This window comes from Peromyscus leucopus, chromosome 1 (genome assembly GCF_004664715.2).
Source record: "Peromyscus leucopus breed LL Stock chromosome 1, UCI_PerLeu_2.1, whole genome shotgun sequence".
Lineage (NCBI taxonomy): Eukaryota > Metazoa > Chordata > Mammalia > Rodentia > Cricetidae > Peromyscus > Peromyscus leucopus.
This window is the reverse complement of record NC_051063.1, coordinates 168,418,837-168,442,809: the sequence shown is the minus strand read 5'-3', so window position 1 is coordinate 168,442,809 and position 23,973 is coordinate 168,418,837. Positions and strand designations below refer to the sequence as shown.

General features: G+C 52.4%; 1 protein-coding gene across 2 annotated transcripts; it reads left to right on the top strand.

Annotated features, from left to right (window-relative positions):
• Positions 1-523: 523 nt before the first annotated feature.
• Numbl (NUMB like endocytic adaptor protein) lies at positions 524-23,751 on the top strand. Of its 2 annotated transcripts, none has more exons than XM_028855073.1 (10): positions 524-719; positions 4,467-4,551; positions 6,979-7,118; positions 9,692-9,766; positions 9,857-9,931; positions 11,523-11,663; positions 16,438-16,627; positions 18,684-18,989; positions 21,379-21,501; positions 22,353-23,751. In XM_028855073.1, the coding sequence occupies exons 1-10, from the start codon at positions 696-698 to the stop codon at positions 23,009-23,011; spliced, it is 1,818 nt and encodes a 605-aa protein (XP_028710906.1). In that variant the 5' UTR covers positions 524-695; the 3' UTR covers positions 23,012-23,751. The 2 variants fall into 2 exon arrangements, with proteins under 2 accessions (XP_028710906.1, XP_037057001.1); XM_037201106.1 differs by lacking the exon at positions 524-719 and adding an exon at positions 781-1,597.
• Positions 23,752-23,973: the final 222 nt, after the last annotated feature.

Sequence of the window (23,973 nt, the reverse complement as noted above, 5' to 3'; positions counted from 1 at the left end):
AGGACCGGAGTAGGGGGTGCAGCAGAGTCCAGAACTAGGACCTGGTCCTAGCCCAATGCCTTCTCTCCGCAAGCCAGCGTGATCTCCCTCCAGGATGCCGGGGTCTATTCCTTCCCCCTTCCCTCGCCTCGCCTGCAAAAAGTGCCTCGTCACCGCTTCTGCCCGCCCCCGCCGGGCTGGGAGAACCGTGGGGTTAAGCAAGATTTGAGGACGTCAGGGCGCCTCCTAAAGCAATTCTTCAGAAGCAGAACCATAGGGGATCTGAGGTCAGGGGTTACGGAAGGAAATAGAACCTATGCCTGAACCAGAGAGGCAGTCCACCAGGGATGCGAGCGGGTTCCCGCAAGGCCAGGCCAAGGGGCGGGGCGGGGCGGGGCGGGCCTCTGCATGGGAGGAGACGGGGTAGTATTTGCGTGGGGGCGTGGTCCGCGGGAAGGCGGGGTCTCTTTTGCATATACAGCAGGCGGCGGGCCAATGGGCGGGGCAGGGGCGGGGCGCCGAGAGAGGGATGCTCCCCCGCCCCCGGAACGGAATCCTCCGGGGAGCCGAGCTGGCTCGCGCGCTTGCATCCCGCACCAGCCGCCGGCCCCCGGCCCGGCCCGCGTCAGACCGAGCCGCCGCCACCACAGCAGCAGCAGCACTCGGGAAGCCGGGCCCAGCCGGGGCCGCGGGAGGCGGGGGCGCCCGGGCCCTGGATGTCCCGCAGCGCGGCGGCCAGCGTGAGAAGGGCGGGCGAGGGGGGCTCGGGCCGGGGGCGGCGCCGCTGCTGATGTGGCGGAGGGTGGGAGGCGGCAGCAGCGCCCGGATGGAAGGGAGATGCCAAGGCTAGAGAGGGTGGTCCTGGGTGGGGGTCTGGGAACAGGCTCCTGGCAATCCCAAACCTGCCAGACTGGGCGCAGGCCATCTCTGCGAAGGCCCTGGAAATAAGGATCCTGGGATACTGATTCCCCCCAAATCAAGGACAGGGCTACATAAATTCTAGGTATAACTCCCTGGGCAAGGTTTGGTGTTCAGGGTCCGGGACACAGTACCTTTTTATCAAGCTAAGGCCTTAACTGAGCCGATTCCAGACAAAATCCGTACTCTTCCCTGCCAGAGGGGTTCGTCGACCACAACAACCCCTGATGGAGGTCTTGAAGATGAGGTCCCTGGATAGAGCTGCCAAGGCCAAGGCTGAGGGGGGTGGGGGTTCGTCCAAGTACTGTCTACTCCCAGGGGTCCTGGTTCCAGCCTGCCCCCCCTCCCCTCAGCCCTTGGGCGGTGTCCCAGGCAAATCCCCTTCTCAAAACAAGGTCCCTGTGTCTGGAACTCCACCCTAGCATGAATAAAATAAGGAGAATTTCAGGCATTCCCCTACCCCCACCTCCACCCCATGCTTAGTCAGGGGTCTCAAGACATTGGTCTCCTAGGCCACCCCCTTTGTCCCTAGGGCTGCTCAGCTGTCTAAGAGAGGCCCCACCCGGAGACAATGCTCAGCTTTCTCTTGCCAGACCTAACCCCCCAGACTCCAGAATTCAGCCTGGGCTGGGGGCGGCTCCCCAGAGACCCGGTGGAAACCTGTCTGCAGCCTCTGTGGTGACCAGCGGCTTTGTGTGTGGTATGGGGTGGGGAGGGTGCAAGGGTTGGGGAGGTGGCTAGAAGTGTGACCTGGTGTTTGTGTGACTGTGTGTGTGCTTGCCTTGCAGCTGGCAAGGATAAGGAATCCTACGTTGTCTATCTGCATGCTTGTGGTTGGATGTGGTGGTGTCTGTGGTGGTGTGTGTGTGCCCCCAGTGTTTGTGTGACTGTGGATGTGAATGACAGCTGCTCACTGTACAGGCTCCTCTACTTTTTAGATTGTGTTTAGATGGATGCGTGGTTGGGAGGTTGTATCTGTGGTCATGTCTTTTGTGACCCTGTGTACGTGTACGTGTGTGTGTGTGTGTGTGCGTGTGCGCGCGCGCGCGCGCGCGCTCGTGCACGGTATGTGTCAACATCTGTGTTGGGTTGGGACTTGTGTGTCTGACTGAAGATGTGGGTGGAGTTGTGACTGTGTAAGTAGAATTGTGACTGTGGCCATATGTGGCACAAGGCTGTGCTTATGTCTAACTGATTTTGTATATGTGAGTGACACTGTGTGCAGTGCACCTCTGGGTGTGTGAGTGCCATTGTATTTGAAGTCATATTGTGCCTGTGTGACTGGGTCTGTGGGATGGCAGTGTGTGTGACGGCGGCTGTGTGTTCCTAGCCATGTCTGTCTACGTGACTGGGGCTGTGTAAATGGCTCTCCACCTAGCTGTGTGATACTGAGTGTGTACGACAGGCACCTATATGTGATCTGAGTTGTGAAGATCTGAAACTCTTGTCTGTTACGAAAGGTTAGTTGTATGGGACTCAAGCTGTGGATGTTGCCTGTGTGCTCTGGGAGTATGGAGGTGACTGGCTGTGTGTGTGTGTGTGTGTGTGCGTGTGTGTGTGTGTGTGCGTGTGTGTGTGTGTGTGTGCGCGCGTGCACGTGTGCGTGTATGTGTGTGTGTGTGCGCGCGTGCGTGTGTGCGCGCGCGTGCGTGCGTGTGTGTGTGTGTGTGTGTGTGTGTGTGTGTGCCTGTTTGTGTGTGTGCCTGTGTGTGTGTGTGTGTGTGTGTGTGTGTGCCTGTGTGTGTATGACCCAGTTGTCTGTGACCCTGGGTGACTCTATGCTGGTGTCCTAGACTGTGAAAGTGTGTGTGTGAATGTGTGTATCTATGTGATTTGGTGATGAAGTGACTATATATGCTGTGTCTAGGATCATGTTTTCCATGGAAAGCCAGCTATAAATGCTATGACTAGGTCATTCCATTTATGTGTACACCTAATTGGTTTTTTTTTTGTTGTTGTTGTTGTTGTTGTTTTGTTTTGTTTTTTTGAGACAGCTTTTCTCTGTGTGTAGTTTTGGTGCCTGTCCTGGATCTCGCTCTATAGACCAGGCTGGCCTCGAACTCACAGAAATTCACCTGACTCTGCCTCCCGAGTGCTGGGATTAAAGGCGTGCGCCACCACCGCCTGGCTTTTTTTTTTTAAAAAAAAAATTTATTTATTTTTATTTTATGTGCATTGGTGTTTTGGCTGCATGTCTGTCTGTGTGAGGGTGTCAGATCTTGGAGTTACAGACAGGTATGAGCTACCATGTGGGGTGCTGGAGTTTGAACCTGGGTCCCCTGGAAGGTGTTTTAAGCTTCTGTGTGTGAGCCTTTGATATTAGTGGGGCTGTGACTTTGTGTATCTGTCCACATAGGGTAGTGATTGATTATATGTGGCCACATTCTTGTCTACGTGACTTGAATCCTCATGGAGACTGTTTCTCTGTGATAGGGTAACATGGTACTACTGTGTATGGGACACCAACATGACAGATGGCTGGGTACCATCGGAACTGATGCAGAGTGACGCCATCCACAACTGTTTCTCTTATGGATGTGCTGTCAAAGGGCAGCCATCCTCGGGCCCCTGGACCTTTGGCTGATTGCATGCTGTGTCTGTAATGCTCGGGCTGTGGCTGTCAGTATCTGCAATGTGCGGCCGTGTGTAGAATGGTTTATACATGACAGTGGTCGCCGTAGAGGAGTATGCCGTGGCTGTGATGACCAAATGTGGGCATGTCACTCGTCACGTGTGGCTCTGTGAAAGTGTGGAACCAAGAAAGGTGTGTTGATGTAACTGGTACTGTTTGAGGCTGAATGGCCTTATGCATCTGGGTGTGACTGGGGTGGCGAGCGGGGAGGACGGGACTTGGGAAGGCCAGTGTGCCTCAGTCCCTGTGGGCGTGGGAGTGTGTGCGGATGTGATTGTGTCACTGTATGGGTGACCGATCTGTGTTTCTACCTGGGGTGTGTGCCTCAGGAGACACAACTGTCACGAGGTATAGTTGGACATGTATCAACCTTATGCGTGTGTCTGGCCCAGCTCATTGTACATAGCTAAGAAAAGGCGTGGACAATATCAGTTGTTGGTATGAGCGGGTGCCTCTGTGGGCTGAGACACACATGCATGTGGACAAATGGCCGTAGTAGAGCTGTGCGTGCCGGTGAACACAAACATGTGGCCAGATGCTAGTGACGGTTGTGTCATAGGACCTGAGGTGTATGGCTGTGATGATGTCTGTGTCATAAAGTACGCTGAGCTGTGACCAAGTGGCTGAGAAAACTGTTGGCCCCAGGTGTGAGTGGCTGTTTGTGTATAATCCTGGACATGACACTAGAGGGCACAGCCACTCACTTCACATCATCCCCGTGGGTATAGAGGGACCCATCAGTGTCCCCCAACACACCTACTCCTTCCTGGGCCCTTAGAACCAGGTGGCTGGTCTCCCTAGTAACAGTTGCTATGACTACCAGGGTTTTTCCTAGGGAGCCTGAGATGGAGGGGGTTGGCTAAGGTCCAAGGTGGGGGTTGAGTAGGGCACTGAATCCCCCTCAACAAACTTCTCATCTCCTCACTCCCTTGAGCAGGGTGGACCCAGGAGACCTGATCAGCATTCGTCCCCAGCCCCCTGTGGGGCCTCGGGGCCCCCTGAAACCTTCAGGACGGAGTCAGGTGAGTGACCAGCTTAACGAAGGACAGAGTTTGTATCGTACATGGATCATGGTTGTGACTAGTGTGACCGGAGGAGCTGCCAACCACTGTCACACAGACTTCATTGCTTACTCAGTGACCATCAAAGCCCCCCACAGTCAAAGACACAAATCCTAAACTTTCACCTACAGACACCAACAGCCTCTTACACGCAGTGATTATGTGCAGATTAAACTCTTGCAGGCATTCACACTCAGACCCTCACACACCCATAGATTTATAGTTCAAGCTACATACATAGATGATCTCCACATGCTTGTCAAAATGCAGCAACAAGCACACTTCCAGATCCCTTAAGTAGCTACTTATTCACACTAACACACAGACACATGTGTTCATATGCACATATCTACAGACCCTCCCAGATACACACAGGCAACCACCAGCACTCACTCACTATACACCCATTCTTAGAAACACATGAGGGCCTCTAATCCCAGCACTTGGGAGGCTGAGGCATGAGGATCAGGAGTTCAAGTCCAACTTCAGCTACCCAACAAGCTTGAGCCCAACATGGGCTACATGAGACCCGTCTCTAAAGCTGTAAGATGTTGGTGTTGGCCTATAATCCCAATACCAGGAGGCAGAGGTAGGCAGAACTCTCTGAGTTTGTTGTCAGCCTGGTCTACACAGCAACTTCTAGGCCAGCCAGGGATACACTGAAAGATGATGATGAGGAGGAGGAGGAGATACATGTTGACAGTCCCCACCTAGTATGCACAGACCCACAGATCCAGACAGCAGTGTCTCCTTTATCTCAGGCTGGCTTTGAACTCACTGTTACCATGACCTCTGCCTCCATTACTCTCAAGTGCTAGAACTGAAAGCATGCGCCACCATGCCTGGTTTATGCAGTGCTGGAGATGGAACACAGGGCTCCCTGCACGTTAGCAATCAGCTCTGCTATGACTTCAGCTCTGACGGCTCCACTTCTGTAGACCGACAGCCTCACCAACAGCACCTGTGAACCCCAAAAGCGCTACGCTTTTGCTCACACTCTCACAAACAGTGCTCAGTACTCTCAGACAACAGCCACTCAGTCAGAAATCACTCTGATGGCCATGGTCTCAATCCAGCTACACACATCATTGACAAACATACTGTCAGCCCGGAGAATGACGCGGGATAGCCCTGCCTTGGGTTTTGAGTGAGTGAGCTTATTAAATATATAGCAAGCAAAAGTAAAACAATAAATACCGGGCAGCAGATGGAAGAAGTAGACGGCGAACATCAAATGGGCTCTCTCAACATCCAGCAGACACAGCTGGAGTGGCCTAACTGAGAAAGCAAATAAAAGCGTCAACACCCTCACCAAAAGCCCCCGACATACAGTCTTATTAACAGCTCCCTCTTGGACTCACACTCTCAGAGGCAACATCTGTAAAGGACAATAGTCATACCCTCTCATAGAAACATTGCTCTGTGGAAAACAGTCATGGATACACCCCTTCAGGGCCAACAATCCAGCCAGAGCAACATGCACAGAAAATCCAAGCTCTCATAGACAGTAACTATACAGAGACACATAGCATGCACCAGTGCACACGTGTGGGCACTCAGACATGCATGCCCTTCAGCAGAAATCTCCAGAGACTCGTGTTCACAGATCACAAGCCACTCTTGGGGATGCGGAGCCCCTCACAGGCAGCACACAAAGACACACCAACAACCATTCATCTGAGGATTCTGTCTACAGCCTGCCTCACAGACACACACTCCCTCTGACTGTTACGAGCACACACCACCCCTGGGGCCCCCGCTTAATCTGCACCCAGTTGTCAGAGACCTGTACACGTTACATTCTCTCTCTCTCTCTCTCTCTCTCTCTCTCTCTCTCTCTCTCTCTCTCTTTCTCTCTCTCTCTCTCTCATATTCTCGCTCTCTTGTTCTCCCTCTCCTCGATCTTCCTCCCTCACCCTCTTTCCTTGCCTCTGTGTCTCTTTTTACCCTTGAACTTGGAGTTGAACCTCTAACCTTACGTGCTAGCCAAGTGCTAGCTACGTTTACCAACTACGTGTTCTTACCTCTGATTACCTTCTTCACTGACCCTCATATCCTCAACACCCTTGACATTATGACCCCTAGTCCTCAAACTCCAGTGTCCTGACCTCTCATTCCTTGACTCTCTGTGGTTCTTTCCCATGATACCCCAAACCTCAGAACCCCCAAAGCCCATGACCTGCTTTCCCACCCACCCAGACCTCCATGTCCCTTGCCGCGTGTCCCCAAAGCTCTGAATGTCCAACTCTGGAATCCTCTACATAACCAATATCCACCAAGCAGAGCTGCTCCCCCACACCTGCTCATCTAGCAAGCCCTTAACCTGTAGCCTCCTTGCCATACCTCTTACCCCCATCTTTGACCCATACTCCTGTCCTGTGTCACTAGACGGGGCGGGCACCATGAACAAGTTACGGCAGAGTCTGCGGCGGAGAAAGCCAGCCTATGTGCCTGAGGCATCGCGCCCACACCAGTGGCAGGCAGACGAGGATGCGGTGCGCAAGGGCACATGCAGCTTCCCTGTGAGGGTGAGTACACAGGGTGGGTGGTAGACTAGGTCACTAGTTTTGTGCCTGTTGTGTGCTTGATGACCCTGGGGCACTGGGCAAAAATTATCAAAAGCTCATTGCTGTGAGATCTGCACTGTGGGGCTGTGTGTTATGAGCTGTGTGTTAGGCTGTGGCTTCCAGACTTCCCATGTTGGTATAAAACACACTGGCACGGTGGCACTTGCCTTCAGTCCTAGAACATGCCCTAATCACTTTTGTAGAATTGGACCATGAGGCCCTGCTTGCAGGCAAGACTCTAGCCACTGAGCTGTATACACACACACACACACACACTCCACAACCCTCCTTTTTCATTTTCAGGCTCTGACTCATTAAGTTGCTCAAGCTGGCCTTGAACTTACGCTGTAGCTCAAGCTGGCCTGGACTCAAGATACTCCTACCTCCCCTGCACTGACAGCATTCCTAACACATTCTGTCTTACACCAGATATTACTTGGGGGTTAATTCTGCGGGTTAGAGAGTTGTCACCCAATTCCTCAGGGGCTCACAGATAACATGCACTAGAAGGTCACAAAAAGCTGGCAACATTTGCAAGGCGCTTTTCTTGTTCTGGGCATTCTGGTTTAAGACATATTCCACTCTCCAGGGAGATGATTGGATTCTGGGCCTGAGCTGTGGGATTCAGCCCTTCTCCCTTCTCATCTGGGAGACTAAGGCTAGGTCCGCAGCCTGATTTTCTCTTCCCTAGAAATGAACCCAAAATGTGAGGGGTTCATGTGGCAGGCACAGGAAGTGCTGGGAAAGTGGAGAAAGAATGTCAGTTAGTAAGGGGGCATCTGTTAAATGAAACCATGCTTACCACCTTTGTACTGTAGGCCTGGGGCGTGGCTTACCAGGAGATACTTGCCTAGAACCCCCCAGGGAGGGGCTGGGGGTGTGGCTCAGTGGTGGAGCCCCTGTCTAGAATCTCCCAATGAGATGCTGGGGTGTGGCTCAGTGGTAGAGCCCCTGCCTAGAGTCCCCCAGTGAGGGGCTGGAGTGTGGCTCAGTGGTAGAGCCCCTGCCTAGAATTCCCCAGTGAGGGGCTGGGGAGTGTGGTTCAGTGGTAGAGCCCCTGCCTAGAATCTACCCATGAGGTTGGGAGTGTGGCTCAGTGGTAGAGCCCCTGCCTAGAATCCCCCAGTGAGGGGCTGGGGTGTGGCTCAGTGGTAGAGCCCCTGCCTAGAATCCCCCAGTGAGGGGCTGGGGTGTGGCTCAGTGGTAGAGCCCCTGCCTAGAATCCCCCAGTGAGGGGCTGGGGGCATGGTTCAGTGGGAGAGCCCCTGCCTAGAATCCCCCAGTGAGGGGCTGGGGGCATGGTTCAGTGGTAGAGCCCCTGCCTAGAATCCCCCATTGAGGACCTGGGGGGGCCATGGTTTGGTGGTAGAGTGCTTATCTAGCATATGGAAGGCCTTGGATTCCATCTCCAGCATGAGGAGGGGGGAGGTATGAGGACACAACCAAAAACTTAAAATTACAACTCTGAGCAATCAAGTTTAGTCTCACTGGAGATTCTGGGGATAGTCACTGCATCTGCAGGGAACCCTAATTTCCATTTGACATTGTAGGAAGAAGGGTGGGCACTGATGTGAGTGAGTGTGTGTGTGTGTGTGTGTGTGTGTGTGTGTGTGTGTGTTTTCACGTGTGTACATTAGGGATTAAACCAAATGCCTTAGCCAGGCATGATGGCATATGCCTTTTTATTTTTTATTTTTTTTATTTTTTATTTTTAAATTTATTTATACATTATGTATACAGGGTTCTGCCTGCATGTGTGCCTGCAGACCAGAAGAGGGCACCAGATCTCATTTCAGATGGTTGTGAGCCACCATGTGGTTGCTGGGAATTGAACTCAGGACCTCTGGAAGAACAGCCAGTGCTCTTAACTGCTGAGCCATCTCTCCAGCCCCGCCTTTTTATTTTTTAAACACGAGACAGGGTTTCTCTGTATAGCTCTGGCTGTCCTGGAATTCACTCTGTAAACCAGGCTGGCCTCCAATTCAGAGATCTGCCCGTGGCACATGCCTTGAATCCTAGCACTGAGGAGGCAGAGGCAGTTGGGTGTCTGAGGTCAGCCTGGTCTACAGAGTGAGTTCCAGGACAACCAGGGCTACATGAGAAATTCTGTCTTGAAAAAACAAAACAAACAAAAACAAAAACCAATGTCCTTGTGCGTGCTAGGCAAGCAGCCTACCACTGAGCTACATTTCCAGCACTGACCTGTGCTCTGTTGAACTGATGTCAGGGTAGGTAGAGCAGCCTTGTGACCTCCATCATGTCCTCAGGCACACAGAAGCACGGTGGCCCTCAGAAGGCCGAGAGTGCCGTATGATGGCCCAGCAACAGAGGCCGGACACAAATCTGCTGTATGTTTTTCTCAGCTGTGTGTCTGGGCTAGGAATGTGGTTCCTACCTTATGGACTGGAGGTGCAGAATGAATGAATACACCCGATGAGCTGAGAACCGTGGCCCTGAATGTGAAGATGCTCAGTGATGCTGAAAATGATTGATTACTGTGTTTATTTCATTTCTTCCCTTCCCCCCCACCCAAGTACCTGGGCCACGTGGAGGTAGAGGAGTCCCGGGGGATGCATGTTTGTGAAGATGCCGTGAAGAAGTTGAAGGCGGTGAGTGAGGGGCTGGATCCAGGGAGGAGGCGAGAGCAGACGGAAGAGGTAATCCTGACCAGGCCCCTCTGTTCCCTGCCCTCACCCCAGATGGGCCGGAAGTCTGTGAAGTCTGTGCTGTGGGTGTCAGCCGATGGGCTCCGAGTGGTGGATGACAAGACCAAGGTAGGAGGTCTGTATTGGGGCGGAGGAAGGCTTCCCACCTGCCCTGGGGTATTCCTGCCCAGGGGGCCTTCTAGACTCTGCCATGTGTTCCTGCATCAGCCTGGCTGACTGCAGTGCTAATTCAGGAACGAGGGCTGTGGTTATTTGAGAGCTGGCAGGTATGGAGAGTGGGTGGGTGAGTGCACGAACTGGAGCAGCCACCTCGGCACCAACCCCAGCCACCCCCACACCAACTGAGAAACCCTGGGCACAAGATTTAACCCCCACTGGGCTCCCATTGCCTCTTCTTAAAAAAAAAAAAAAAAAATTAGGGCTGGTAATAGACCCTATCTATCATCAAATCAGAAAGTCTGTGTGCGTGAGCTGTAAAATCGGGCTGGAAGGATTGTACAGTAGTTAAAGCACTTGCCGTGGAGGCGTGAGGATGTGAGTGCTAGTGTCCCACCTGTAAATCCAATCTCAGAAAATCTCCAGAGCAAGCAGGCTAGCAAGACTAGCCATATCAGTGAGCTCTGGATTTGATTAAGAGACCCTGCCTCAATGATTAAGATGGAAGGGTGGCTGAGGATGATTACCAATCTCAGCCCTGGCTCTCCATATGCACACACATGCTCCCCCCTCCCCCAGTGGAAAAAGTGGGGGACCACCAAAAACACTTCTGCCAGGAGCTGGGGTGTGGTGGTGCAGGTATGTGATTCTAGCATTAGGGAAATTGAGGCAGGAGGATTACAAATCCAAGGCCAGCCTGAGCTTCATGCTGAAAAGAAAAAAAAAAATTAAAAAATAAATAAAAACTTGGCATACCAACATGGCTTTGGTTTTTATTTTAATTGAGACAGGGTCTGGCATAACCATGGCTGGCTTCAAGCTCACTCTTTTGCCAAAGATGGTCTTGAACTTCTGGGCCTCTTGCCTATACCTCCCGAATGCTGGGATGGCAGGCATTCATCCCCATGCCTGGTCCCTGCTGTGCTGGGGATGCGGCCTAGGGTTTCCCGTGTGTTAGGCAAACGCTCTACCACCTGAGCATATCCCAGTCATATTCTGTGTTTAGACAAGATCCCCAGGATCCAGGATCTGAGACTTTTTCTGAGCTAGGGAAGTGAGGATTCTAGAAGCAGGTCCTCGTCCATGCTAGGCCAACAGCTGTGCCACTGAACTATCACCTGGCTCAGGCTCTGGGTATCCGCTCCCCTTTGCCTCCCCTGACGCTAGCCTGGGGGTGCCCAGGACATGCTGGGGGTGTTGAGAGTCACCTTTGCACGGGCAGTTCCTTTACCTGAATGCTGTTCCCTGCCTTCTTGCCTAATTAATTCTGCCTCCAGAAAGCCCTGCTGGAGTCTGGGTTAAATGGTACTTCCTGGCTCCTGCAGGCCCTGGAGTGGAGTCTTTCTCCTAATAGCCTGACTGTGCCTCTAGGCTGTCTCCTCCATCTCAGATGGATCTGACAGGCTGAATCATGATCCTGCGACAGGCTGGCCCATGGCTGTCTCCATGACAGCTAGGTCCACCTTTGATTCAGGATGAGATCATGTCACCCATGCACGCAGGAGAGATGGTTTACACTGCCTGCCTCCTCAACCCTTCCTAGGACCTTCTTGTAGACCAGACCATCGAGAAGGTCTCCTTCTGCGCTCCTGACCGAAACCTGGACAAGGCTTTCTCCTACATATGTCGTGATGGCACCACACGCCGCTGGATCTGCCACTGCTTCCTGGCACTCAAGGACTCTGTGAGTTCTCTCCCTCACTCTGCATGCCCTGGGCACAAGTGCTGGGCCTCTTTGTACCTGAGCCTCTCATCTCAAGAAGGAAGTGTGTGCAGGTTATGGTGGTACCTTGAATCCCAGCACTCTGGAGGCTGAGGCAGGTGGCTCTCTATGAGTTTGCGACCAGCCTGGGGTCTACTTAGTGAGCTCTAGGTTATCCAAAACTATACAGTGAAACCCTGTCTTAAAAGACAAAACAGCTGGGTTGTGGTGGTGCACACCTTTAATCCCAGCACTCGGGAGGCAGAGGCAGGCGGATCTCTGTGAGTTCGAGGCCAGCCTGGTCTACAAAGCAAGTTCTAGGACAGCCAAAGCTATCACACAGAGAAACTCTGTCTTGGGGGGTGGGGGGGAGATGTGCATAGTCTCTAATGTGGAGGAGTCTGAGGTATGATTGGGTTAGTTCATGCATACTGAGCACCAAGGAAAACATTGGTTATCATCACACACTTATCAGTTTTACTATTATTGTGTGTGTGCACTCCTGATTGTATGTGTGTGTATCATGTGCATTGCAGATACCTATAGGGGCCAGGAGAGGGCATCAGATTCCTGGAACTGGAGTCTCAGACAGTTGTGAGCTGCCTGATACAGGGGCTAGGAAAAAGAACCCAGATCCTCAGCAAGAGCAGCAAGCACTCTTAACCACTGGGCTATCCAGCCCTTGGCCTCAAAGTTTTGATCTTCCTGTCTCTGTCTCTTAAATGTCAGGATTACAGAAGGCATTCACCCTCAAGCTCAGCAGTTCCACAAAATTTTGCTTATGAGTCGGGCACACTGTAGTCAAGATAGTTTTCTGCCCCAGGAGGCTCCCTTGGGACCTTCTCAATGTCTTGATCGTTTCCAGGATTCCTTCAGCCTCAGTATACTTTGTTTGTGGTTCTTTTCTTTTTTCGGAATTATTTATTTATTTTTAAAGATATTTTGGGGGTCTGGGGAGATGGCTCAGCAATTAAGAGCACTTGTTGCTCTTGCAGAGGGCCAGGATTTCATTCCTATCACCTACACAGCAGTTTATGACCATCCACAACTCCAGTTCCAGGGCATCTGCTACCCTCTTCTAGCCTCTGTGGACACCAGGCATGCACACAGTACACTTCCATAGACACAGGCAAAACTATCATACACATAAAAATAAAATACCTTTTTTAAAAGTAGTCTGGGTGTGGTAGTACCCACCTTTAATCACTGCACTTGCTGGGAAGAGACAAGTGGATCTCTGTGAGTTCAAGGCCAGCCTGGATTGAATTCCAGGCCATCCAGAACTACACAGAGAGACCACGTACCAAAAACAAAAACAAAACAAAACAAAAAAACCAAAACACAAACAAACCACCAAAAAAAAAAAAAAAAATTAAGATTCATTTGGGACTTGAGGGATGGCGTGGTGGGTAAAGGTGATTGCTGCTAAGCCCGACTCCCTGAGTTCAACCCCCAGGACCCACATGGTGGAAGTAGAGAACCAACTCCCACATGCTGTCCTATGACCTACACACACACACACACACACACACACACACACACACACACACACACACATAATGTTAAAAATTGCACTATATTGTTTTATTCCTTGTGTGTGGTGGGAGGAGAATGTAATGGTTTTATCAGTTATCTGCTTGACTTTGTAACAAATTGCTCTGAAATTCTGTAGCTTATAATTACACTTACTTCTTTTTTTTAATTATTTACTTTGTGGTGTGTGTGTGTGCGTGCCAAGTACACGTGGACCACAGTGCATGTGACCATCAGAGGACAACTTCCAGAACTTCCAGAAGTCGGTTCTCTCCTACCATGTGGGTCCTGGGGACTGAACTCGGGTCATCGACCTTCATGCCAAGTGCTCTCACCCACTGAGCCATCTTGCTGGCCCTCTCTCTAGAGTCTTTAAGAATTTGAGGGAGGCCTAGCTGGGGCGTCCTGACTAGCTGGGGCGTCCTGACTAGCTGGGGCGTCCTGACTAGCTGGGGCGTCCTGACTCAGGGCCTCTCATTTCATTACACCTCATAAGTAGTGTCTGGGGCTGTTACATTAGGAGACTGGCTAGGTCAGTCCCCCACCCCAAAACTATCAGAGCACCCCTCCATAAATCTTTCCAGCATGGATAGATACCACAGGAAGACTGAAGGCTCTAAAGTGCGTCTCAAGCAAATGTGAGCGAGGAGAAGAGACTGAAGCTGTGTGGCCATTTTGGACATGGTTTTGACATCACCTAGCCCGGCCCCAAGGGACTGTGTGTGTGTGTGTGTTCAGTGAGCCACAGAGGTCTTTCCAGGTTAAGGGTGGAGGTGGGGGTGGTGGGCGGTGTGGACATAGCCTTCACTTCTGTTGAGGGACTGAGAAGTTTTGGAAGAGCACATGGGGTGAGAAATTAGCTTGGCTATTTTTGGAAACTGTGCTTGCCCGTGGTTGGTGGTGTGGATTCAGTGTCCAGCCACCTGGCTGTGTGTGGGATGTTGGGCACGGTGACCTCTCCACTCTGGGGATAGCCACCGTGGCTTCTCTGAGGGTCGCTGTGATCATACACAGCCAAGTTTTCAACATGGTCCCCCAGTCCCTTCCTCCTGATGTGGCCACACGGAATGCATTTTCTTCTGCTTGTCACTTAACTTGGCTCCTTCAGTTGGCTTTTGAGGACAGACAGACAGACCTCATTTGGGCACAGGTCGTGTGTGTGTGACCTTCAAGTTTGATAACATTACTCTGTTCTCTTCCTTGTTACCTTGAGACGGGGGTCTCTCACTGAACCGGAAGCTCGCCAGTTTGGCTAGGCTGGAAGTTCTCAGAACCCACCTCAGGTCTCTCCCTCAGGGTCGGGGTTATAGGTTACACGGAGCCATGCCTGTCCTTTTACGTGGGTGCCTAGTGATTCAAACTCAGGTCCTCAGCGTCTGTAGAACATGCACCACTGTCGACCGGGTCATCTTCCCCAGACTTGCTTTGACTTTCAAAGAGAGTCTCATGTAGCCCAGGCTGGCCTCAAATTTCCTATATAGCCAAAGATAACCTTGAACAAGTGCTGGGATTTCAGGCATAAAGAGCACCAGGTCCAGCAGATTTAAATAGCAATAATGGAACTCGTAGTATTTCTTCGGTTTAACTTTTTAAAAATTTTGAAGTGAAACATGTAAAATTGGCCAGTTTGAAGTGTACAGTGAATCTGAGCATGGTTCGAAGCCCATCCCCCTGAGCTATATAGTGACCTCTAGGTCCGTGTCGTGTCGTCGTCGTCGTCCGGGCCCCCCCCCCCCGCCCCCGTCCGTCCCCCCCCCCCGTCCGCCCCCCGTCCGCCCCCCCCTCCCCCCCGTCTCTCAATAGATTAGTTTGCTTTTGGGGTTTTGTTTGCTTGGTTTGTTTTTTTGTTGTCTTTGTTTGTTTGTTTAAACAGGGTCTCATTATGTAGCCCAGGCTGGCCTCAAACTCACAGAGATCCACCTTCCTCTGCCTCCCAAATGCTGGAATTAAAGGCATACACCACTCCTGGCAGATTGATTTATGTTCAAGGTTGGCTTGGCCGGTCTGGATCCCTCAGAATTCCATGTGAATTTCAGAATCAGCTTTTCCATTTCTGCAGACACCATTGGGTTTCACAGAGATTTCATTAACTGAGCTCCCTCTGGGGAACATTGTTGTCTTCCTGTATTATCTTCCAGTCTAGGGACACAGGATATCTTTCTGCCTATTAGGCAGTCTTTAGTTTCTTTTTTGAAGTGTTTTGTATTTCCAGCGTAGGTACCTTGTGCCTCTGTGGTTATATTTATTTGTGTGTGTGGATATGCTTGTAGAGGCCAGAGGTCAGCATGGGAGATCTTTTCTCATCACTTTCTACCTTCTTTTTGTTTCTTTCTGTTTGTTTGGTTGGTTGGTTGGTTTTGGTTTTTCAAGACAGGGTTTCTCTGTGTAGCTTTGCGCCTTTCCTGGATCTCGCTCTGTAGCCCAGGCTGGCCTCAAACTCACAGAGATTCGCCTGCCTCTGCCTCCTGAGTGCTGGGATTAAAGGCATGTGCCACCACCACCCGGCTGTTTGTTTGTTTTTTAAGACAGGGTTTCTCGGTGTAGCCCTGGCTGTCCTGGAATTCACTTTATAGACCAGGACTCGAACTCACAGAAATTGTCACACTTGACAGGAAACATCTCCAACTGCTGAGCCATCTCACCAGCCTCCACAATTGGTTCTTTTTTTCTTTTCTTTCTTTTTCTTTTTCTTTTTTTTTCTTTTTCCTTGAGACAGGGCCTCACTATGTAGCCCAAACTGTCCTGGAACTCACTGTCTAGACCAGGCTGGCTTTGAACTCCCAGAGATCTGCTGGTCTCTGCTTCCTGAGTGCTGGGATTAAATGACTGTGCCGCCATGCCCAGCATGTCTTAATTTTTTGAGCACGGCTCTCTATGCTGCCCAGGCTGGTCCTGATTTTCCCGGCTCAAGTGATTGCCCTGTCTCAGCCTCCCGAGTAACCAGAACTACTATTACTAACTTCTTGTTTAGGGAGTGAGGATGTAGGATCTCACTGTAGCCCAAACTGGCTTCCAAATTCCAGATCCTCCTGCCTCAGCTTTTGAAGTTCTGAAGTTACATGCAGTCCTAGCCTATAACCACTGCTTCCCACCTCTACGCTTTGCTCATCTGGTTGGCAGATAAGCACCCAGGTCTAGAGAGACAAAGGGATTCAGCTGGCGTCCCCCGGCTGCAGACATCCAGCCTGGTGTGACCTTTCTAACCAGGCCACCTCTCCTGCAGGGTGAGAGGCTGAGCCACGCTGTGGGTTGTGCATTTGCCGCCTGCCTGGAAAGGAAGCAGCGACGGGAGAAGGAGTGTGGAGTCACGGCCGCCTTTGACGCCAGCCGCACCAGCTTTGCCCGAGAGGGCTCCTTCCGCCTGTCGGGTGGCGGCCGGCCCGCGGAGCGCGAGGCTGGGGACAAGAAGAAAGGTGGGTGCTGTGTGCATTGGGGAGGGACAGCACAGGGGCAGCGAGAGCATCTAGGGGTCCCGGCAAGGAGTTGTGGTTTTCAAGACAGGGCACCATCGGCAAAGGTTGATCACGTTTGCAGAGCAAATCTCAATTTTAAGAATTCCTGAGACAGCATTCTACAGGTACCAACCTGAGCGGAGCTCACCACAGCACATTCGGTCACCCAAATCAGGGCTTCAGTAAAGCAGTTGGCATGGCGGCACTTGCCTTTAACACCATCACTCAGAGGCAGACGGAATCTCTGTGAGTTTGAGGCCAGCCTGATCTGCAGAGTGAGTTTCAGGCCAGCCAGGTGATACACACACACACACACACACATTAACTCACAACCATCTACATATAACTCCAGTCCCAAGGGACCCAGCACCCTCTTCTGGCCTCCGAGAGTACTGCACACATGTGCGCAGACACACGCAGGTAAAACACCCATACACATAAAATAAAAATAAAGATTCAAAAGGGAACTTTTTAAAAAGGTGTGAAATTGTTGTCAGGTGAAGTGCCTGGTGCAGCTTCTGAGTTTACGAAGGGAACTGTGTGCAAAGGCCGTTCTGATTTCCAGGGACTCTGCACCGCGGAAAGCACTTCGCTGCTTGCACAGCCAGAGGGGAGTTTACAGTGAGGTCTGCCTGGCTGAGCCTCTCCCAGCCTGAGGCACCGCCTTTCCCACTCAGCTCACTTAGCCTGGCAGCAGAGCCCCTCACACACAAAGCTGCTTGTCAGCACTGAACTCATGGATGGCTTAACTGACCTTGCAAGGGAGGTCTGGGGGAGGAACTCTGGAACACAGAGAGGGCAGGGGACTTCTTGAAGTAACACAGCAGTGAGATGGGGGGAGAGGTGGCTTCCTGTTTCCAGCGTGTCCCGGGAGATGGGAGAAGCAGCCCTAAGCAATAGCCCCCACACGCCCCAGAGTAACTGGGGTACTCAAGCTGTAGCTGTGGTGAGGCTCTGATGTGAAGGCGGGCACTGTGTGTGTGGCGAAGGAAAGGGACCTGCTCTTGAAGAGCCTGCCTTTTGAAATGTAGAGTCCAAAGTTTCCTCAGAGTGGCGGGGGGGGGGGGGGGGGAGGTGTTCCAGGGTGGAGGGAACCCAGGCTGAGGGGTTAAAACAAATTGGGAGGGTTCTGAAAGGATGTGAGCCAAATCAAGTCTAGAATCACTGGTACAACTGGAGAAAGAAGCATGTAGGGAGGGCAGAATAGTGGGAGATAGAGTGGGGGGGAAGGCAGAGAAAGACCACAGGAAGTTACAGAGTCCTGTGACTTCATCAACTCAGTTTTCATATCTGTAAAATGGCGATAATCTTGACCATGTGAGCGGTTGTGTGAAGTGGATGAGTTAACATTGACAAGGCTCCTGGGGCAATGTCTCACAGCTGTTCATGTATCAAGTAAACGTAAATGATCAGGAAAGGAGAGAGGGCCCATGGGGGATGAGAGCAGCTGAGGAAGACAGGAGGGTCAGGAAGCTACAGAGATGGAGGGTCAGGCTGGAGGACAATTTCCCTGTGGCTTCCTGAGGAAGTGATCTTAGCTTGGGTGGGAATCATGAACTTTTCAGAGTCTTGGGGACAGGATGTGTGGGGTGACAAGGTAGGGGACCAGGTGGGGCTGGATTGTAGCTCAGTGGTAGAGCCTCTGCCTAGAATCCCCGAGTGAGGGGCTGGGGTGTGGCTCAGTGGTAGAGCCCCTGCCTAGAATCCCCCAGTGAGGGGCTGGGGTATGGCTCAGTGGTAGAGCCCCTGCCTAGAATCCCCCAGTGAGGGGCTGGGGTGTGACTCAGTGGTAGAGCCCCTGCCTAGAATCCCCCAGTGAGGGGCTGGGGTGTGACTCAGTGGTAGAGCCCCTGCCTAGAATCCCCCAGTGAGGGGCTGGGGTGTAGCTTAGCATACTGTTGGCTACTGTGCACAGCACCCTGGGTTCCATCCCCAGCACTATAAACACGAGGCCTGTTGGGCCTGGTTTCCAATGCCGTAAGTGAGGTCACTAACAAACTGCCTCTTGTGTCTTTAGCAGAGGCAGCCGCTGCTCCCGCGGTGGCTCCTGGCCCTGCCCAGCCTGGGCATGTGTCCCCGACACCAGCTACCACATCCCCTGGTGAGAAGGGGGAGGCAGGCACCCCAGTGGCCGCAGGCACCACTGCCGCTGCCATTCCCCGGCGCCATGCACCTCTGGAGCAGCTGGTTCGCCAGGGATCCTTTCGTGGGTTCCCAGCACTCAGCCAGAAGAACTCCCCCTTCAAACGTCAGCTGAGCCTGCGGTTGAATGAGCTGCCGTCGACACTGCAGCGCCGTACCGACTTCCAGGTGAAGGGCACAGGTGAGCCCTGGGATCAGGAGGATGGAACATCAGAATCGGCACCGTCTGTCGGGGGGCAAGGGATAGAGGAGAGATGGTATACAGTGTGATCGATTAGCACTGTCTGCCAGGGGCAAAGGTTAAACATGTGGAACATATGGTCATTAACAATGTCTGCCATGAGCAAGGAACAGAAGCGAGCTAGCACAAATCATGATTGATAAGTCATGTCTGCTGTGGGAAAAGTGTGTCTGCTCTAGATATGTAGTACAGTCATGATCAGTTAACAGTTCCTGCTGTTACTCGGGGAAAAGGCAAGGAGGCACACATGCCTGCTTCCGGCAGGTAAGTCTACCATGGGCAAGGGAAAGAAAAGAGGCAACATGGATGTCCTTTATGTCCAGGACAAAAGCACCATAACTTAATGCTCTTTCCAAACATTTGATGGATGTCTATGACATGTACTAAATGAATGATAAAAGGATCTCTCTGGCTCAGGAAAGGAGAGGATTGCAATTGATTAGCAATGTCTGCCTTGGTCAGAGAGAGTAGAGGGATAGCACACATCATGATACCCTGATGTCTGCCTTGAGCAAAGAGATCAATTTGGAGCATGACAGTAGGCTACATGATTAATTGAGCAAAAATTTCCCTGGGCCAGGCAGAAGAGAGAGCTACTGTATATTCTGTTTGCCTAAAGGAGACTTCCAGAATTTGGTCAAGAGAATTACAAAATCTGTCCAAGTAATGGGTAGAGTAGTAAACAAAGGGCACAGTGGAGGTGGAGTGCTGGGGAAGCATTGTATTTGATTAGTAATGTCTGTCCTGGGCCAGGGAAAGAAAAGAGGTGCTGTTTGTTGTGACCTAGAAGCAATATCTGAGTGAGGCATGCTGGCACACACCCATGTTCCAGCGCTCCAAAGGCAGAAGGATCGTGATTTCAAGGCCAGCCTGGGCTACCTAGCAAGATCCTGTCTATGAAAGCAATGTCTGCTCTGGGCAGGAAAATGAAAGACTTGGTGCAGCACAATGCTGTTGCCACAGGGAACCAGGTGAGGGACTGTGGAGAGGTCCTGAAGCCAGAGTCTGACTTCCACTGCTTCCACATGCCTCATGTGAGACTCCGGCTCCCCTGGCTGCGGAGATGGGTATGGGAGCATGTTGATTTGTTTCCGCTGGGCTAAGGGCAGGTGACAGCGCATACTGAGAATGATACATGCTCCATGTCCTGCAGCACTCCTTGGCTGCCACACCCTCACATGTGCTTCATGCACCCTGACTTCAAACACACATGGAGCTGTCAGGCATGTGCTTGAGATGCAGGCTTCCCAAGCTCAAGTCAGAGCCTCACACTCCTGCGGCCAGTTGCACACTCACTTGAGAGTGAGTATCCATACAGAAATTTCACATTCTGACATACGCAGTGCCACAGACACTGGAAGTCACAAACTCAGAGTTACATGTGTTCGGAAATCATCTGCACACTGAAGTCGCACATACACCAGAGGTCTGCACTCAGAAGTCACATGCCCAGATTACATGTTTAAAATGCCACACACTTAGCTTCTCACAAACTCAAAAATCTCCTACCTCTCTCTCTCTCTCTCTCTCTCTCTCTCTCTCTCTCTCTCTCTCTCTCTCTCACACACACACACACACACACACCTATAGAGTACATGTAGACACTCAAGCGACACCACACATCTGAACCTCCATCACACTTGGAGGCCACATCCTCAGACCCTGCATTGCCTTTTTGGATGAACACATGCAGATATTACAGAAATTGATCTAGAAACCCACTTGAGTCTCTGCATCACATTCACCTCGTGCCCTTGAAGACAGCGTAGAGATCTGCTGCGCATCGCACATGCCGGTCTATGGCTTCTCTAAATGGTACCTTTGTTTCTCCAAGGCTCTTATGAGACCACCATGTCCTGGTCTTGCTGGCATGGTTTAATTTCTACCATGATGATGTGTGCGTTAAGCCAGGCCTGCAGGGGTGACCTCCACAGTAGGATGTGACCCCCAGCCCGTGAGCATCCATGCAGCCAGCATCTGTTCCTTCAGGTCTAGGCACTTGACTGTCCATCTGGCAGAATGCACTAGTGAATTAATGCACATTGTTGGTAGTTTTTAACACCTCTTCTGGTTGTCGTCACTTAGATCTTGAGATCCTGGTTTGGGATTCCTGTGACTGTCAGTAATCAAATGCCACATACTGACTTTTGCTGTGGCATCACTGTCTTACCACACACATCCGTGTGCACAGTTATTTTAGTGGCCCTGGTCACCTAGTGACCTACACACCTCTGGAAAAGAAGGCCAGGTCATACCAGGGTAAAGGTGGGGTTGCAGCAGGCCAGGACCTGTTTGCTCATGCCATGTCTGCTGTTCGGTGACTTCACAGTGCCTGAGATGGAGCCTCCCGGTACCGGCGACAGTGATGGCATCAATGCTCTGTGCACACAGATCAGCTCATCGTTCGCCAGTGCTGGAGCGCCAGCCTCAGGGCCACCGTCTGCCGCAGCAGGTAAGCACAGCCCTTCCACGGAGCAGTCACTCTCCAGGGGCCCTCCTGCATTCCTTTGCCCGTGAAGGGCCATCTTGGGAATCCCAGGAATGGATGGCTCAAGGTTAGAGTCATAGAACTGTGCATTGTCTCAGAGCCGCAGGATGACTGTGGAGCCGTTATATTGCCTTGGGACTGTGGGATGAGTTCAGAAGTAGAAATCATCCTAAAGACATGGCTTGTCGTGGACCCAGGAGTCACTTTGGAACGACAGACCTAGCCGTGGATTGCCCCAGAAGCCTGAATTGTCTTAGTGCTGCCGGCTCACTTTTAGAACCATGGGGTCGCCTCAGAGTCTTGGGAACCAGAGATCACCTGAGAGCCGTGGCTTCTCCAACCTCTGGAGTGTCTCAGAAGCCCAATGGTTAAACATGTGCCCCCAGAACCTTAGTAAAGTACAGACGCAAGACAGTGAGATCTTCCAGTGTTGGGTAGTACAGTCTGAGAAAGACGTGTGCGGTCGGTCGTAGAATCTTAGCCTCTGAAAATAGTGCTAGCCGTTACAGAGTTAAAGCGATGGTTAGAATCTTTAACATCAGACAGTGCTGGCCGTGAAGGGCGGTGGGGTGTGTGGGCCTCAAGCATTGATCTGTTTAGACATTTCCACCAGGGGCTGTGGAGTCTTGGAACTGCCTTCTCCCCACTGCAAACCTGTTAGGAGTTAAGGTCATCTGGACAGCGAGTGAGGATTGACCTGGGATTCAGAGCCGGTCTTGCTGTAGAACCTGGCTGCCCTGATCCCCAGGCCGCACTGACTCCTAGTCTGGGATTCTTCATGGCAACCTACACCTTTCACTTGCCTCTCCCTCCAGGGACTTCTGCCTGGGGTGAGCCTTCTGTACCCCCTGCCGCTGCCTTCCAGCCTGGGCACAAGCGGACACCTTCAGAGGCTGAGCGGTGGTTGGAGGAAGTATCCCAGGTAGCTAAAGCGCAGCAGCAGCAGCAGCAGCAGCAGCAGCAGCAGCAACAGCAGCAGCAAGCAGCCTCCATGCCACCAATGGCCGCCATGGCCCCCACCCTTCCACCCTTTTCTGCCCCAGTGGGGCCCTTTGACACTGCAGCTGCCCAGGTGGCCGTGTTCCTGCCACCCACACACATGCAGCCCCCGTTTGTGCCCGCCTACCCAGGCCTGGGTTATCCACCCATGCCCCGGGTGCCTGTGGTGGGCATCACACCTTCACAGATGGTGGCCAACGCCTTCTGCTCAGCTGCCCAGCTCCAGCCCCAACCTGCCACACTGCTTGGAAAAGCCGGGGCCTTCCCCCCACCTGCTGCACCCAGTGCCCCTGGTGGCCAGGCCCGTCCACGCCCCAATGGGGCCCCGTGGCCCCCAGAGCCAGCGCCTGCCCCAGCCCCTGAGTTGGACCCCTTTGAGGCCCAGTGGGCAGCATTAGAAGGCAAACCCGCTGTGGAGAAGACCTCCAACCCTTTCTCTGGTGACTTGCAGAAGACCTTCGAGATTGAACTGTAGCCCAAGTTGCCCTGCGCCCACTCCATCAGCCCCAGGTGCACCACACTCAGGAGGGGAGGCCCAGCCTCTCCCCTGTTGCCGCTCCCCGGGCTGCGCCCCTCACCGCTCCCTTTAAGTCCTTCTCTCCGCCACCCCTCACAAACCACTACAGAACCAATATTGTGATGCCTAGGTTGCACCAAGATGGAATTCAGGGATGGACCCAGCCTGGCTAAGGGAACCATTTCACTGCCGGACTTAGGCTGGCGATGCCCCTTCCCTGGCCCCAGACACGGAATGCCCTCGGTTCGAGCTACTTTCCCTAGTTTCTTCCACCTTCCAGTGTTGGGCAGGATGGAGGAGGGTTGTCCCTTAGGGGCGCTTCTGGGCCCACCTCAAGTCCGGTCATCCCCTCCCCGCCCCATACACACAGCACAAGCCAAGGGCTTCCCCTCTGCCCACGCTGCGTTCACTGCCAATGCTGTGCTTGCCCAGCCCCCTCCCCCATTCGGGGGCCATGTCTTCCGGAGGCCGAGGAATCACGGGGTGGGGCCCGGTTGGGGACCCAGGAGAGGGGGAGGGGGGAGGGATGAAGACGCTCAGTTACCTCATGTTGGTGCCCGCTGGGGAAGGGTCCCAGAAGAAGAGGAAGGGGTGCCTGGCGGGTACTTTTCTATCTTTTATTTCCAGATTTTTTTTGTATCTAAACTTGCAGATTTGTATTATACAAGGACAGCCAATAAAGGAAGACTATAATGGTGGCCACTGGGAAAGTGAGGTGTGTGTAGGAGAGGGTGTTGTTGTGGAGACTTCTCTCCTGCCGAGCAGGGCCATCCCTGTCTGTGATACCAGCATTAGGGACCTGGAAGCAGCGGGACTGGGGTTCGAGGTCAGCCTCAGCTGCCATTGTCTGAGGCCATCCTGGATTTCATGAGAGCCTGTCTCAAAAGAAAGGAAGCCTTTCCCCTCTTGTCATTTCAAAG